Here is a 16,925-nt window from a genome sequence, read left to right as displayed (position 1 = left end):
TTACTGTCTAGCCTGAAATGTGTCCCTCTGGGAAAACATTGCCAAAATGCTTATTCTTCTATAGGTTGGACCTGGCTTTATTGGAGCTGGTCTTCCTTTTCCCCCTTCACTTTTTTAAATTTATTTTTAATTAAGGTATAGTTGATTTACAGTGTTGAGTAAATTTCTGCTGTACGGCAGAGCAACCTCGTCATATATATATATACACATTCTTTTTCTTATACTATCTTCCATCATGGTCTATCCCAAAAGACTGACTATAGTTCCCTGTGCTATACAGTAGGATTTCATTATTTACCTTTCTAAATGCAATAGTTGGCATCTACTAACCCCAAACTCCCGATCCATCCCCCTTCCTCCACCCTCCCCCTTGACAACCGCAGTCTGTTCTCCATGTCCAAGAATCTGTTTCTGTTTTGTAGATAGGTTCATTTGTGCCATATTTTAGATTCCACATGTGAGTGATAGCATATGGTATCTGTCTTTCTCTTTCTGACTTACTTCACTTAGTACGAGAATCTCTAGTTCCATCCACCACCCTCTTCACTTTGATCTTTTTTTTTTTTTCCTTTTGTTTTTTTAGGGCCTCATCCGAGGCATGTGGAGGTTCCCAGGCTAGGGGTCTAATCGGAGGTACAGCCACCAGCCTACATCACAGCCACAGCAACACCAGATCTAAGCGGTGTCTTCGACCTACACCTCAGCTCATGGCAACGCCAGATCCTTAAGCCACTGAGCGAGGCCAGGGATCAAACCCACACCCTCATGGATGCTAGTCAGATTCGTTTCCACTGAGCCATGACAGGACTCCCACTTTGATCTTTTTGCCTTTACTCCAGCTGAGTCAGCAAACAAATCCAAGAAATATGTTCTGGATTGGGAGAGAAGAGAACCAAAACAACAGCCACACTTTAAACCTAACTTCCTGGCAAACACAGCCATCTCTTCTTCTGTGAGAGCCTCTACAAGGCCTCTGTCTTGAGGTTTAAAGCTTTAGAAAATCCCGATTCAACTTTTTACTCTTGGCTCCTGGTCAGCAATGACACTTCTGCCATCAGGACACATCATTTCCATTTTAATATCACCCCCTACCTACCTCTGCTTCAGAAACTTCTTTCAAACAAAATCTAGTTAGCAGAAGATAGTAAGTACCAAGAGTGCATCGAAAGTTTTCTTTTAATATATTTTTAAAGTAAACATATGGGTCTACATTTGTGTTTGTATATTGTCTCAGTTATTAGACGGTTGGAATTTGTTTGTTTAAAATAGTCTTTAATTAAGATTATTGTGTGAATAACTGATTTTTAAATGAGAATAAATAGCTTGAAGATTCATATTTTTGCAGAAAGATCACAGAATGTTATCTTTTAAAACCAACAGGGTCCACTTTGTCCTTAGCATGCATAGGAATGTTATTCTCTAAGTCTCCTTTTATTTATCTTTTTTCCAGACTTGGGAAGACCCAGGACACAGTGACAAACACACTGGCTGTTGTGGTGACAATGACCCAATTGATGTGTGTGAAATTGGAAGCAAGGTAATGTAATCTAAAATACTTTTCCTTTCTTTTTTTTTTTTTTTTGATTTTTAGGGCCGCTCCCGTGGCATATGGAAGTTCCCAGGCTAGGGGTCTATAAGCATAGCTACAGCTGCTAGCCTACACCACAGCCACAGCAACAGCAGATCTGAGCTGCATCTGCGACCTACACCACAGCTCACAGCAACGCTGGATCCTTAACCCACTGAGCAAGGCCAGGGATCAAACCTGCAACCTCATGTGGGTTTCTAGTCAGATTTGTTTCTGCTATGCCACAATGGGAACTCCTGAAATACTTTTCTTTAGTGTTGAGATGGTATCAATGAAATATACAAAGTTCATACTTTTAAAAACATTGTAAATAAAATATATGAATATGAGTGAAATAGTGCCTCTTTGGGTGATAAATTAAAAGCTTCCAATCCATTCTAAGCATTCAAAACTGTGTATATGCATGGGGGGCGGAGAACTGGAGATGTTGTGCATCGCTTCCGAAGGCAGGTGAGTAGGCAGTAGATGAAGGGTACCAGGAGGCAACAAGGCAAACCTTGCTGAAGGATTTGGAGTGACCAGTGAATTGTCCCAAGCCAAGTGCCTTCACAAGTTGGAGATTTATGGTAGGAATTCCTCTATCCAGTAGGGTGGCTCTAGGAGTTCCCGTCGTGGCTCAGCAGAAATGAATCTGTTTAGTATCTATGAGGATGCAGATTCAATCCCTGGCCGCCCTTAGTGGGTTAACGATCCGACATTACCGTGAGCTATGGTGTAGATCACAGACTCGACTCGGATCTGTCGTTGCTGTGGCTGCAGCTCCCATTTGACCCCTAGCCTGGGAACCTCCATATTCTGCAGGTGTGGCCCTAAAAAGACCATGCAGGATCCAAGACACATCTGTAACCTATGCTGCAGCTTGCGGTAACCCCAGATCCTTAACCCACTGAGTGAGGCCAGGGATCGAATCCACATCCTCATGGATACTAGTCGGGTTCTTAACCTGCTGAGCCACAACAGGAACTCCACTTTGTTGAGCTTTTTAAAAATTGCTTAGGGGAGTTCCCATCTTGGCGCAGTGGTTAACGAATCCGACTAGGAACCATGAGGTTTCGGGTTCGATCTCTGCCCTTGCTCAGTAAATTAAGGACCCGGCATTGCCGTGAGCTGTGGTGTAGGTTGCAAACGGGGCTTGGATCCTGAGTTGCTGTGGCTCTGGCGTAGTCCGGCAGCTACAGCTCCGATTGGACCCCTAGCCCGAGGGAGCAGCCCTAGAAAAGGCAAAAAGACAAAAAAAAATTGCTTAGGAGTTCCCACTGTGGTGCAGTGGATTAATGATCTGGTTTGTCTCTGTGGCAGCACCGGTTCCATCCTCAGCCTGGCACAGTGGGTTAAGGATCTGATATTGCTGCACTTGCAGCATAGGTCACAGCTGGGGCTTGGATTCAATCCCTAGCCTGGGAATTTCCATAGGCCACAAGTGCAGCCATTTAAAAAAAAAAAATTGCTTAAAGGAACAGCCTTAAGGTAAGTTTGCAGAAACTTGGCGTCATCCTCGTTCCCTATTATCCACCAAGTTAAGCTTTTCTTCCAAAGTTTCCTTCTGTAGTATTGACCCAGGTGTGGTGTTTGCTTCTCAGGTATGTGCCAGAGGGGAAATAATCAGGGTGAAAGTCCTGGGCATATTGGCAATGATCGATGAAGGCGAAACCGACTGGAAAGTCATTGCCATTAACGTGGATGATCCGGATGCAGCCAATTACAATGGTAAGAAAATTTGTAGGGTCTGAAGTCTTTATACCTAAATCTTACACAACACCAAACTTAACCTGTAGTGACACTTAGAAGGCCATGCCCTTCAAACCGTGAAAGGCTGGAGGAACAAAGCATTTGAAGACATTGTTGTTTCTGCTCCTGAGCTCCTCTGGTTCACTAAGTGAACTTTCTCCTTCATTCCAGGAAAGAAAACATCTAGTAGTTTGTGTTTCCTGTTCTCCTCTTTCCTTCCCCACATGCTAACACTTAGTTGCTCCATGTTTATTTGTCTTAAAAATTTTTAATTTTTATTTATTTATTTTTGCTTGAAAGGGCCGCACAAGTTCCCAGGCATATGGAAGTTCCCAGGCTAGGGGTGGAATCAGAGCTGCAGCTGCTGACCTGCACCACAGCCACAGCAACGCGGGATCCTTAACCCACTGAGTGAGGCCCAGGAATAGAACCTGAATCCTCATGGGTCCTAGTTGGGTTTGTTCGCTGCTGAGCCACGAAGGGAACTCCCTCTCTTAAAAAGTTTTTTAATTAAGATATAATGTGCATGTTTTTTAACTGAGATAAAATGTGTTTTTTAATAAGATATAATGTGTACACCATTTTAAAGTGTACAAGTCTATGGTTTTGGATACCGTCACTTTCTAATTCTAGAACATTTTCACCACTCTTCCATTAGCAGTCACTCCCAAGACCCACTTCCCTCAGTCCCTGGCAACTACCAGTCTGCTATTGTCTTTATGGATTTACCTGTTCTGAACATTTCACATAAATGGGATCACACGGAATCTGGCTTCTTTCACTTAGCATATTGTTTTAAGGGTCATCCACATTGTAACATGTATCAGTACTTCATTCTCCCCTTTTTTGGTGGTAAAGTTAATATAAAATTCACCTTTTTAACTATTTTAAAGTGTACAATTCAGTAGCATTTAGTACATGCACCATGTGTACAGACATCACCACTGTCTCATTCCAGAACATTTTAAAGGGTCCCACAGTCACTCCCTGTTGCCTCATCCTCCCAGACCCTGACGGCCATGAATCTGCTTTCTGTCTCTATGAATTTGCCTGTTCTGGATATTTAATATACATAGAACTGTAAAATATGTGGTCTTTGTGTCGGGTTTCTTTTACTTAGTTTAAGGTTTGCTGGATTCACTCATGTTATAGCAGTTACTGGTATGCTTTTTTTTTTTTTTATGGCTGGAGTTGTATTCTGTTTATGGACATCTTATCACATTTTGTGTATCCTTTAATCTGTTGATGGACATTTGGGTTGTTTTTGGCTATTAGGAATAACACTGCTGCTGTGAACATTCCTGTACAAGTTTTTATGTGGATTTGTGTTTTTAATCCTCTTGGGTGTGAATCCCCAGGAATGGAGATCCTGAGTCGTATGGTAGCCCTCAGGCTTAGCCTTTTGAGGAACTGCCAGACTTTGTCCAAGGCAGCTGTTAATTGCAGTCCTGCTGGCAGTGCGTAAGGGTTCCAATTTTTCTATCTCCATGCTAGTACTTACTGTTAGCTCTCTTTTTTATTATAGCCATTCTAGTGGAGTGTGTCTTTTTATTTTTGAGTTGTAAGAGTACTTTATATGTTTTGGATACCAGATCTTTATCAGATATGTGATTTGACTGCATTTTCTTTTTTTTTTTTCTTTTCTTTTTAGGGCCACACCCATGACATATGCAAGTTCCTAGTCTAGGGGTCAAATCAGAGCTGCAGCTGCCAGCCTACACCACAGCCACAACAACATGGGATCCACGCCGCGTCTGCGACTTATACCACAGCTCACGGCAACGCTGGATCCTTAACCACTGAGCAAGGCCAGGGATTGAACTTGTGTCCTCATGGATGCCAGTCAGATTTGTTTCCACTGAGCCACGACAGGAACTCTGAAGCACCACGTTTTCATTTTGATGTAGTCTGATTTTTTTCTTCTATTGCTTGTGCTTTGGGTGTCATGTTTAAGAAACTGTTGGCTAATCCAAGGTCACAAAGATTTACAGTTATGTTTCCTTCTAAGAATTTTATAAAATTTAGCTCTTCCATTTAGGTCTTTCATTTATTTTGAATTAATTTTTGTATAGGGTGTAAAGTAAGAGTCTAGCATTAGTCTCTTGCCGATGGATATCCAGTTGTGTCCCAGCACTCCTTGTTGAAATGACTGTTCTTTCCCCCACTGTATTGTCTTGGCACCACTATTGAAAATCAACTGACCATAACTGTATGGGTTAGTGCTATAATTTCATTGTCAAAAAAAAAAGCTGTAACTTTGTAACTCTGTGTTAACTTATCTCCACTATTTTTCTATTAAGTTTGCCCCTAGTTAATGATCTAATTCATATATCTAGTTATTGCATTCATCTTCTCTGAAGTGTGGGCTCTGCAGTGACTTCTTCCAGAGTCTGCTATGGAAAGTGGCAGGTGGGGGAGAATTACTGCGGCAGAGAAACCTGACAGGCACTACCTCAGCCAGGTGGCCAAGGTCAGCATCCACAGTGAAAAGAGTTGTCTTGAGAGCATGTACTCTTGAAATGATGTTTTTTGAAGGGCATTTTACCTCTGTGGTCTTCCTCCCCCAAACCTACTCTAATCTTGAGAAAAGGAAGACACAACAGGGCAGCATCCTGCAAAATGCCTGACCTCTCACAACAGTCACGGTCATCAAAAACAAGGAGACACGAGGACTAAATATAATGGGGGATCCTGGATGGGATCCTGGCATAGAAAGGGATGATAGTTAATAATCACGTATTGATATTGGTTCATTAATTGTGACAAATGTACCATGCTTCTGTAAGATGCTAGTAACGGGAAAGCAGATGTAGGGTATCTGGAAACTATCTGTAGTATCTCCACAGCTTCTCAGTTCTACATCTGAAACCATTCTAAAATTAGGAGTTTATTGGGGAACAGTGGCAACCAGAATGTTTTAAGGGAATGATTAATGGGGGAGTGCCTGTCGTGACTCAGTGGAAACGAATCTGACTAGTATCCATGAGGACGCAGGTTTGATCCCCAGCCTTGCTCAGTCGGTTAAGGACCCAGCGTTGCCGTGAGCTGTGGTGTAGGTCGTAGACACGGTTCAGATCCCCTGTTGCTATGGCTGTGGTATAGGCCAGCGGCTATGCTCCTATTCGACCCCTAGCTCGGGAACCTCCATATGCCGTGGGTGCGACCCTAAAAAGACAAAGAAAAAAGAAAAGAAAAGAATGATTAATGGGATGCAGTGCTACTGAGAAGGCCCTAAAACTGTGTGAGCCCAGTATATTTGGCTGTAAATGCTAAAACAATTCTGTAGATGTTACAGGGCTGATGGCTACATTTCAGACATTGGGAAGAACACTTTAAGTTGATGTCCACTGGGCTTCGAAGTTTTGTTTTCTGTCCTTGAGATTCTGCAATGACACTTAAACCTGGAGTTCTGTTCCTGGTGCTTTGGAAGTACCTGCTGCAGTGCTCTCTGAAGACGGGCACCTTACACTGGTGGCGGAAGACTTCATGAGCACCTGCCAATAACTCCTGTATCTCATATCACCTGCTCAACCAGGGTTAGAAAAGAATGGGAGTTCCCATCGTGGCTCAGAGGTAACGAATCCGACTAGTATCCATGAGGCCTCAGGTTTGACCCCTGGCCTCGCTCAGTGGGTTAAGGATCTGGTGTTGTCTTGAGCTGTGGTATAGGTGGCAGATGTGGCTCAGATCTGATGTTGCTGTGCCTGTGAGGTAGGCCGGCAGCTATAGCTCTGGTTTGATCCCTAGCCTGGAAACTTCCACATGCCATGGCTGTGGCCCTAAAAAGACAAAAAGAACAAGAGTGTTTCATGGACTCCAAAGATGCAACCACTCTAAAGGGATTGGTGTACAGAAGCCTTGGTGAACTTTGAGGCTGTATTTACCCCTTCATCTTTCACGTTATCAGATGCATTCATAAGGTGTATATGTCAAAGATTTGGGTGTTTCTCCAGAGAAATCCCATGGCTTCTGTGTCACTTAAAAGGTGGCAGCCTCAGAACTGTAGAGGACAGGGTTGTGATTTATCCATTGGGTTCTTGGGACTAAGTAAGGTATCTGATTTAGGTAACCAGATTAGAATTTGGGATTTCTTATGCAAGAGACAACATCTTTGCACTTACCACAATAGAGGAGTTCAAACTTTCCATACTTTTAGTGGTACCCTGATAATAAAATTAATGATATTCTTTAACTAAGTAGAGTATGAACTGGACGTAAGCAAAGTTATTTTACCAAAATATAAATAAGCTGTTATTGAATGTATTTCCTCCTTCCAATTACACTTTCCCTGATGGATTTTTTTTTTTTTTTGCACTTACATCTTCTATTTGTTTGCATGGAGCAGCAGTTTGGTTATTTAAAGTTAAGTTTGATGACATTGTTGGCTGTACAGAAACTTTTAAAAGTTTTTTTACATGGGACCCTTTTTTTTTTTTTTTTTTTTTTTTGCCGTTGGCCTGAACTAACGTATTGTGATATTGAATGCCTGTATTGTACAGTGAGAAAAGCCTGGTCATGTTTAATAGGTAACCTATCTATGAATAAGTGTAATGCATTTTTCTTGTCTTTTGTTAGTATGTAGGTGGGGTATGGTCCTCTCAGTACAGCTTCAGCCTGTCTTTTAGTATCTTCTTTCCTTCTCTTAGAAGTTACATACACTTGCCAAATTAGTCTGTCATTATGTAGCCTCCAGTCATTTCTCCCTCCTCTTTCCTAATCAAAGTTACTGGGGTACTTGATTGTACTTGAGGTAAGAGCTAGTCTAAGACACTAGATGATTTCCTCTTCATGTGTATATGTGTTCTCTTCTCAACAAGGTGTTAGCTCTCCCATTATGTTGAACTTTTTTGGTAATCTATACCACAGCTCTCTCCAAGTGAGTACTTGACTTTTTCATTGAATGCGTAAATCATTACATATTCCTCTTGCCACCTGCTTATTCCCTTCTTAGATATTAATGATGTCAAGCGGCTGAAACCTGGCTACCTGGAAGCTACTGTGGACTGGTTTCGGAGGTACAAGGTCCCTGATGGAAAACCCGAGAACCAGTTTGCTTTCAATGCAGAATTTAAAGATAAGGTAATGTGTCACTCAGAACGGTAGCTTTAGGGTTTATTTGTATAGGAACTTTTAATAACCATATTGTTATCATCTAAAGACTATATGATCATAAAACAGATGTCTCAAGACATAAGACAGCCTTGATGTTGATTTATTCATTTAAAAGTATTCTTCCATTTTTGGGAGTTCCCGTCGTGGCTCAGAGGTTAACAAACCTGATTAGCATCCATGAGGACGTGGGTTCAATCCCTGGCCTCACTCAGTGGGTTAAGGATCTGGCGTTGCCGTGAGCTGTGGTATAGGTCTCAGACTTGGCTCGGATTCTGCATTGCTGAGGCTCTGGTGTAGGCTGGTGTCTACAGCTTGGATTGGACCCCTAGCCTGGGAACCTCCATGTGCTGCATATGCAGCCCTAAAAAGACAAAAAGGACTAATAATAATAAAAGGATTCTTCCATTTTTGATACAAGGAAGTAATTCAAAACAGAGCTTATCAAGCTTAGGAAAAATTGTGATAATAAGAAAACACATATCTACCATTCTAATTAATATCTCTTCGAATTATAGGACTTTGCAGTTGATATTATTAAAAGCACTCATGACTATTGGAGAGCATTAGTGACAAAGAAAACTGATGGAAAAGGAATCAGTTGGTAAGCATTAACTCTTTTCTGTATGTTTAACACACAAAGCAGACCTGCTTGCTCCTAAGGTTTTAGTAACTATAACACACTGCACCATTACATTCACAGAGGAAAGAGAGAACTGGTTTTGTCAGTGCTGAGTCAATAGGAAGTGTCAACTGAAAGAAAAAGGCACAATATAAAAGTTGCGAGTTATGTTTTATTTGAGGGCCTTACTAAGAACTATAATCTGTGAGACAGCCTCTCGGGTGGCTCGGAGGAACTGCTCCAGAGAGGCAAAGGAGGAGCCAGGATATATGGGAATTTTTTTGCTGAGAAAACATGTAGTCAAGCATAAAAATATTACTGCTACTGAAAAAGAAGAGACATCTCGAGTTAATAATTTTAGACAGTTACTTTGTGGTTCAGGGAGGTTAAAGCTTCAGCGTTGCTGCATCTGTGGTGCAGGCCGCAACTGCAGTGCAGGTGTGATCGCTCGCTTCACCTGGGAACTTCCCTGTGCAGTGGCTGCAATCAAAAAAAAAAGAAAAAAGAGGAGTTCCCGTCGTGGCTCAGTGGTTAATGAATCCAACTAGGAACCATGAGATTGCAGGTTCGATCCCTGGCCTTGCTCAGTGGATTAAGGATCCTGTGTTGCAGGTCACAGACACAGCTCGGATCCCATATTGCTGTGGCTCTGGCTCTGTCATAGGCGTCAGCTGTAGCTCTGATTAGACCCCTAGCCTGGGAACCTCCATATGCCACGGGTGTAGCCCTAGAAAAGACAAAAAAAAAAAAAAAGAGCTTTTCTGTGTATGGGAAGAGGCAAGAATCTGGGCTCATTTCAAATTTTTTCTTTTTTTTTTTGTCTTTTTGCTATTTCTTTGGGTCGCTCCCTCAGCATATGGAGGTTCCCAGGCTAGGGGTCAAGTCGGAGCTGTAGCCACCGGCCTACGCCAGAGCCACAGCAACGCGGGATCCGAGCCGCGTCTGCAACCTACACCACAGCTCACGGCAATGCCGGATCGTTAACCCACTGAGCAAGGTCAGAGACCGAACCCGCAACCTCATGGTTCCTAGTCGGATTCGTTAACCACTGCGCCACGACGGGAACTCCCTCAAATTTTTTCTTAGATGTGCATCTTAGTGATGTCGGGGCCAGTTTATCTAAATGTTTCCTCTTTTTCTTCATCCTGAATTCCCCTCAGGGTGCATTGTTGGTGGGTGACTGCTGAGGCTAATGGCTTGATCCTTGTAGAACGGGAATGGCAGGCAACATTTTTTTTTTTTTCCTTTACAGAAGGTAGCTTAGCTACATAAACAACTGAAAAGTGCCAGGAGATTTTCCCTGAATAAGTACAAACTAAAACTATAAAGGGAACGGTGAGATTAGACCTTTGTAAGGGGAATTGGGAAAGGCTGCCAGCATCAGGGTACTCAGAATGGGATGGTTATTATCAGGTTGGGTGCAAGGGTTGGTATTCTTTGATCTAAATATGTAAGATTCAACACAACTAAACTAGGATCTACCATGCACATTGACTTAACTACCACTATTAGTAACAGCTAATATCGATTGAGCAGTTAACATTTGCCAAGCATGCAACAGAGATGCAGGGAGGTTAAACTTAAACAGAGTCACACCATAGTAAGTGCTCTGAATTTAGAACTTGCATCCAAGTCTGTCTGGCTCCGGCACATTTTTTTGTACAAAATACCTCCTCTTTTAAAGATTATAAGAAAGTGCTCCCTATCACCACTTAACTAGTGTTGTTCTGAAAATACTAGTTGATAAAGTAAATAAGAGAAAGAAATAAGATGCAGGAGTATTGGAAAAGGGGGGGCAAATTGTTGCAGATGAAATGATTGCATATCTAGAAAACCTTGGAAAAGAGAATTCAGCAAGGTGAATGATTACAGAATGAGTGTATATGTACATTGCTAGCTTTCTAAACAAACTGTAACAGAAACTCTAATAGAGGAAAGGATCCCATGTAGAATAGTATTAAGAAAAAGTATAAACAAGAAATCTGAAGGACCCAGAAGAAAACTTCAAGACTCTATTGAGAAATATGAGAGATGTTGGAGTTCCCATTGTGGCTCCGTGGTAACAAACCTCGCTAGGATCCATGAGGATGCGGGTTCAATTCCTGGCCTCGCTCAGTGGATTAAGGATCTGGCATTCTGGTAGCTGTAGTGGAGGTTGCAGATGTGGCTCGGATGTTGTGTTGCTATGGCTGTGGTGTAGGCTGGCAGCTGTGGTTCCGATTCGACCCCTAACCTGAGAACTTCCATATGCCGAGGGTGCAGCCCTAAAATCAAAATCAGAAAAAGAGGAATATAAGAGATGTTATATAGAAAGGTAAACTATGTTCATGAATAACATTCAGTTTCATCTAGAAAAAAAATTGCACGTGAGAGTAGTGGGGGAAATTCTGAAAAATAAGGGTGGTGGTGAGGAAGAGCGTTAATTATTTTGGCATTGTTTAGTACTATTGTTTTACTAATAATTGATGTTGAAGAAGAAAGTCATATTATTCAGTTCTGTTAAAGTTTGGTAGACCTAAAGTGGACCTAAAGAGGTATGGGAATTTGGTTTATAATAAAGAAGGTATTTAAATAAGTGGTTTGGACCAACTGACTATTTAGGAAGAAAATAAAACTAGATCTCTATCTTGCTTCTTACATTCCTTACACCAGATATGCACACTGGCAACCACTCTCATGCTGTGGCTGTTTTATTTTTTAAAAGGTGCTATAACCAGACAGGGGCTCCACGAGTGTCCTGTGCAAGCAACCCAGCAAGTTTACCTACAGCTACTTTATACTCACATGTTAATTGGGTACTGGCTGCTGGCATTTGAGTTTGTAGCTCTTGTCTTACATCAGTATTTAATTTCCAACAGATAACTTGTAATGTTAGAAAATTCTAGAAAAAGTATAGGTGAATTTATTTATTAGCTGTAGTAGGATGACCTTTCCAAACAGAAGACAAACTCAAAATCCATAAAAGAAAGGTTGACTTTTGATAAATTTTTTTAACGTATCAGGAGACAGTTTTTCCCAGTTTTTCCTTAACATATGACAAAGGGCTAAATTCCTTAATTTATAAATAGCTTATTCAAGTTGATAAGAAAGACTAATAATTCAGTGGGGAGAAAAAGATAGGAAAAGGAAGTTTACGTATAAGAAGTATGGTCTCACTTTGAAATTTAAAGTGCACTTCAGTAAAGAGAGTAAAAACTAGATGATAGCCTAGAATGGCAAGAGCATATATATGTAGCTGGTGAGACTAAAAGTGGGTACAAGCTTTGTGAAGAGCAGTTTGACAATATTCAGTTCCAATTTATTATTATTATTATTATTATTTTTTTTTTTTTTTGCTTTTTAGGGCCACACCTGCAGCATATGGAAGTTCCCAGGCTAGAGGTTAAATCCGAGCAACAGCTGCCAGCCTGTACTACAGCCACAGCAATGCAGGATACAAGCAGCATCTGTGACCTACATGACAGCTTATGGCAACGCTGGATTCCCCAACCCACTGAGCGAGGACAGGGATCGAACCCGTGTCCTCATGGATACTAGTCGGATTTGTTTCTGCTGTGCCACAACAGGAACTCCCAGTCCCAAAATGTTAAATGCATGTATTTCTTTTAACACCACTACTGGTAATGTATCATATAGATACAGTCCCCAAAGTTCACCAGGATATTCACTGCAGTGTCATAATAGCAAAAGGTTAGAAACAACCAAAATATAATAGTTAAGCATATCCATTATAATAGAACAGTTTATATCACATTTAAAAATAAGTTTCAGAGTTCCCATCATTGCTTAGTGGAACCACGAGGTTGCGGGTTTGATCCCTGGCCTCGCTCAGTGGGTTAAGGATCTGGCATTGCCGTGAGCTGTGGTATAGGTCGCACTTGCGGCTTGGATCCCACATTGCTGTGGCTGTGGCATAGGCCAGCAGCTACAGCTCTGCTTCAACCCATAGCCTGGGAACTTCCATACGTGGCAAGTGCAGCCCCAAAAAGACAAAAAAAACCCTTTAATCACAGTTTTTCTATTGTTATTCTTAATAACATTCTTTTAACAATCCTTTGTGTGCATGTATAATATTTTCAAAAATAATTAGGATCATATATATACAATTTATTTATGGTTTAAAAATTAATACTCTAAGCATTTCTTTATGTCATTATATAATTTTTTTTTGTTTTCTTTTTAGGGCCGCACCCATGGCATTTGAAGTTTCCCAGGCTAAGGGTCTAATCAGAGCTGTAGCCGCTGGCCTACGCCACAGCCATAGCAACACCAGATCCGAGCCACCAGATCCAATGCCAGATCCTTAACCCACTGAGTGAGGCCAGGAATCGAACCTCTGGTCTCATGGATACTAGTCAGATTCATTTCCACTGAGTCATAACAGGAACTCCCATTATACAATATTTTTATGATATATAACATTCCAACTGTATGATATTCCATCTGATGGATAATAATTTTTCATTATCCCTGTTGTTGGATATTTTGGTTACTTCTAGCTTTTCACTATTTTTTAACTTTTTTTTTTTATTGGCTGCTGGGTGCACCGTCTTGATATGGGATCTCTGTTCCCACACCAAGGATTGAACCCTGGGGCACAGCAGTGAAAGCACTGAGTCCTAACCACTAGGCCACCAGGGAACTCCCTCACTATTATTAATAGTGAAATTATATATATTGAACATTTGTACGTCATTGTTTAAATTTCTGAGTTTGGAGAGGTGGAAAGCATATATACTTTTTTAAAGGTCATGGGCACATTTTACCAGGTTATTTTTTGGGAGTATTGAACCAGGTGTTACTCCTGCCAGGAGTGTCCATCTCAGATGTCAGCACTTACAGAAACTGAATTTTTCATTTTATTTAATTAGGAAGGGTCTGTTTCTCGGTTTAATTTGCAAATTTCTTAGCTATTTGAGTGAGCATTACAAAACATTCAATCACAGCTTTTGAAATCTGAACTTAAAGTATTCGAGTAAAATTGACCACAAAAATAGCTGTACCTTGCCCAAATAAATAATTACATAAATAATTACATATAGGCGAGAAAGCTTTACATTAAGCCAAACTTGAATCTCATCTTGCCTACCACCGTTAATTTGGGGTTTTTAGCAAGAGAGAAGTTTTTGTTACTGTGACGTGTGACGGCTTTCACTTTGTTCAATAGCATGAATACCACCGTGTCCGAGAGCCCCTTCCAGTGTGATCCTGATGCTGCCAAAGCCATTGTGGATGCTGTAAGTACATATTTCCTTCAAGAAGAACATACCTGGTGGCTAAAAAGTATGGTATTGAATGGGGAGGGAAAGTACTTTCAGTAAATATTTGAGGATGTCCAGTATGCATATTATGGTGCATCCTCCATCATGTTCCATCACAAGCGACTAGATAGAGTTCCCTGTGCTATACAGTAGGATCTCATTGCTTATCCACTCTCAGTGGAATAGTTTGCATCTATTAACCCCAGACTCCCAGTCCATCCCACTCCTTCCCCCTCCCCCTTGGCAACCACAAGTCTGTTCTCCAAGTCCATGAGTTTGTTTCTTTTCTGTAGATAGGTTTGTTTGTGCCATATATTAGACTCTGGATATAAGTGATATCATACGGTATTTGTCTTTCTGACATACTTTTTTTTAGAACCTAAAAATTGGGGTAGTTGTCTGTTCAGATTTTTTTTTTAATAGTAAGAAAAGCTTAGGCTTTTAAAAAAAAAAATTAAAAAAAAAAGGAGTTCCCATCATGGCGCAGCAGAAACAGACCCAACTAGGAGCCATAGGGTTGCGGGTTTGAACCTTGGTCTCATGCTGTGGGTTAAGGATCCAGCGTTGCTGTGAGCTGTGGTGTAGGTCGCAGACGTGGCTCGGATCCCGCATTGCTGTGGCTGTGGTGTAGGCCAGCGGTTATAGCTCCAATTGGACCCCTAGCCTGGGAACATCCATATGCTACGGGTATGGCCCTAAAAAGCAAAAAAATAAATTTAAAAAAATTTTATTGGAGTATAGTTGACTCAGATTCCTTTCAGTTTTTGTGTCAGTATACTTTTTTAGCTTCTTTTTCTGGGATTAGACTAATACATTTTAATATTTTATTTTAGTTACCACCACCATGTGAATCTGCCTGCACAATACCAACAGATGGTAAGATCTATATTGTAGTAAAATTACATTAAACATGCATACATGTGGGAAAATTACATCTCTAGCTGTAGATATGTCACATATACCACATACATGCAGAGAAAGAGAAGGATAGGGAGAAGAAGCATTTATAGAATTTCATAGCGTGTGTGGGAAGAAAGATGGCTGTAGGTACCATCTGTAGTGCCACCCTTTGTGACAGCAGTTTCCAAACCCTGACCCACTGTTCTCTGAGTTCTGGGTAGATGCCTTGTGGAGATCGGAGTAAGCTGGGCTCCGCGTCCTCTTCTGGCCACAGGCTGCTTCACCCAGAAAAGAGTTCTCTCCAACTTTCTATGTTAGAATTCTCTGTGAGGTTCTTCTGGTGAGAATCCCCTGTGTGTGGGATCAGCATCAAGAATAAGGGAGCCCAAAAGAAAACACTGTGGTAAATTACCTGTTTTGGAGTTCTCGCTGTGGCACAACGGCATAGGCAGTGACTCTGGAGCACTGGGACGCCGGTTCAATCCCTGGAGGACATAGAGGGTGAAAGGATCTAGCATTGCCACAGCTGCGGTTGTAGGTCCCCACTGTGCTTGGATCTGATCCCTGGCCTAGGAACTCCATATGCCGTGAGGCGGCCAAAAAAGACAAAAATAAAAATTACCTGTTTCTGCTGCAGTGAAGCTTTGCATGTATGTAGGTTTGTTTTACTGTAATCCATAGAATCATTGAAACAAATATATTATTCATTGTTATTTGTTGGGTATAATTTTGATTCTTAACAGGGATTCTAATTTATTTTTCTTTTCTCTGACTGCAGTGGATAAGTGGTTCCATCACCAGAAAAACTAAGATACTTCTCTGGAATACCAGCTGATCTGCTGCATCTTATGTCATGTCTGAAAGCATTAGACACAAAGTAGTAGTTTTTCAAAGCTTTAAATTTATAGAACTTATCTAATTCATCAAATTCTGATGTGACCCATTCAATTATGTGATCCATGGAAAAAAGCATTTTTCATGTCTCAATTAAAATAACTTTTAGTCCATGCTTAGAAGCAAGGTGGTTGTAGTTTGGAAATCATCTGTGAATAAATGTGTAAGAAAAGTACATGTTGGATGTATATGTTTGCCATGTGTTTGAAATAAAATTATTTTGCTGAAATGATGTTATATGGTGTTTTTATTTTATTCTGGAGCCTGGAGCCTGACACTAACAAGCAGGCTTGGGTGCTGTTTGGTATTTGTTTTCTGTCAATAACCTTATAATTAAATTTTATAATTATAGACTAAAACTGACTTTATTTTTAGGCATCTGAGAATAAACTCAATTATATTTACAAGTCCTTTGTGTGTGTGCGTGTGTGTGTGTGTGTCTTTTTTTGTCTTTTTAGGGCCTCACCCATGGCTTATGGAGGTTCCCAGGCTAGGGGTCGAATCAGAGCTACAGCTGCTGGCCTACACCACAACCACAGCAACCTCAGATCCGAGCTGCCTCTGTGACCTGCACCACGGCTCATGGCAATGCCGGGTCCTTAACCCACTGAGTGATGCCAGAGATTGAACCTGTGTCCTCATGGATGGTAGTCAGGTTCGTTTCCACTGAGCCATGACAGGAACTCCATATTTACAATAGTCTTGATACTATGCTCTTACCTAATTCCTAGCAGCACTGTAAAGCAAAAGCTTTTATTATTTAATTATTTGTGTAATTTTTTGGCCCCTACCTCAGCATGTGGACGTTCCCGGGTCAGGAGTT

General features: G+C 41.1%; 1 protein-coding gene across 1 annotated transcript in view; it reads left to right on the top strand.

Annotated features, from left to right (window-relative positions):
- Window positions 1-16,331, top strand: part of PPA1 (inorganic pyrophosphatase 1) — a 34,951-nt gene extending 18,620 nt beyond the window's left edge. Inside the window, exons 5-11 of the mRNA XM_047761504.1 lie at window positions 1,451-1,537; window positions 3,169-3,295; window positions 8,268-8,395; window positions 8,944-9,029; window positions 14,215-14,284; window positions 15,142-15,184; window positions 15,987-16,331. Coding sequence (XP_047617460.1) covers window positions 1,451-1,537; window positions 3,169-3,295; window positions 8,268-8,395; window positions 8,944-9,029; window positions 14,215-14,284; window positions 15,142-15,184; window positions 15,987-16,018 — 573 coding nt within the window. The 3' untranslated portion in view covers window positions 16,019-16,331. The remainder of the gene's footprint in view (window positions 1-1,450; window positions 1,538-3,168; window positions 3,296-8,267; window positions 8,396-8,943; window positions 9,030-14,214; window positions 14,285-15,141; window positions 15,185-15,986) is intronic.
- Window positions 16,332-16,925: the final 594 nt, after the last annotated feature.

This window comes from Phacochoerus africanus, chromosome 15 (genome assembly GCF_016906955.1).
Source record: "Phacochoerus africanus isolate WHEZ1 chromosome 15, ROS_Pafr_v1, whole genome shotgun sequence".
Taxonomy (NCBI): Eukaryota; Metazoa; Chordata; class Mammalia; order Artiodactyla; family Suidae; genus Phacochoerus; species Phacochoerus africanus.
Note: the sequence above shows the minus strand (reverse complement) of the source record. Positions and strands in the feature narration are given on the sequence as shown.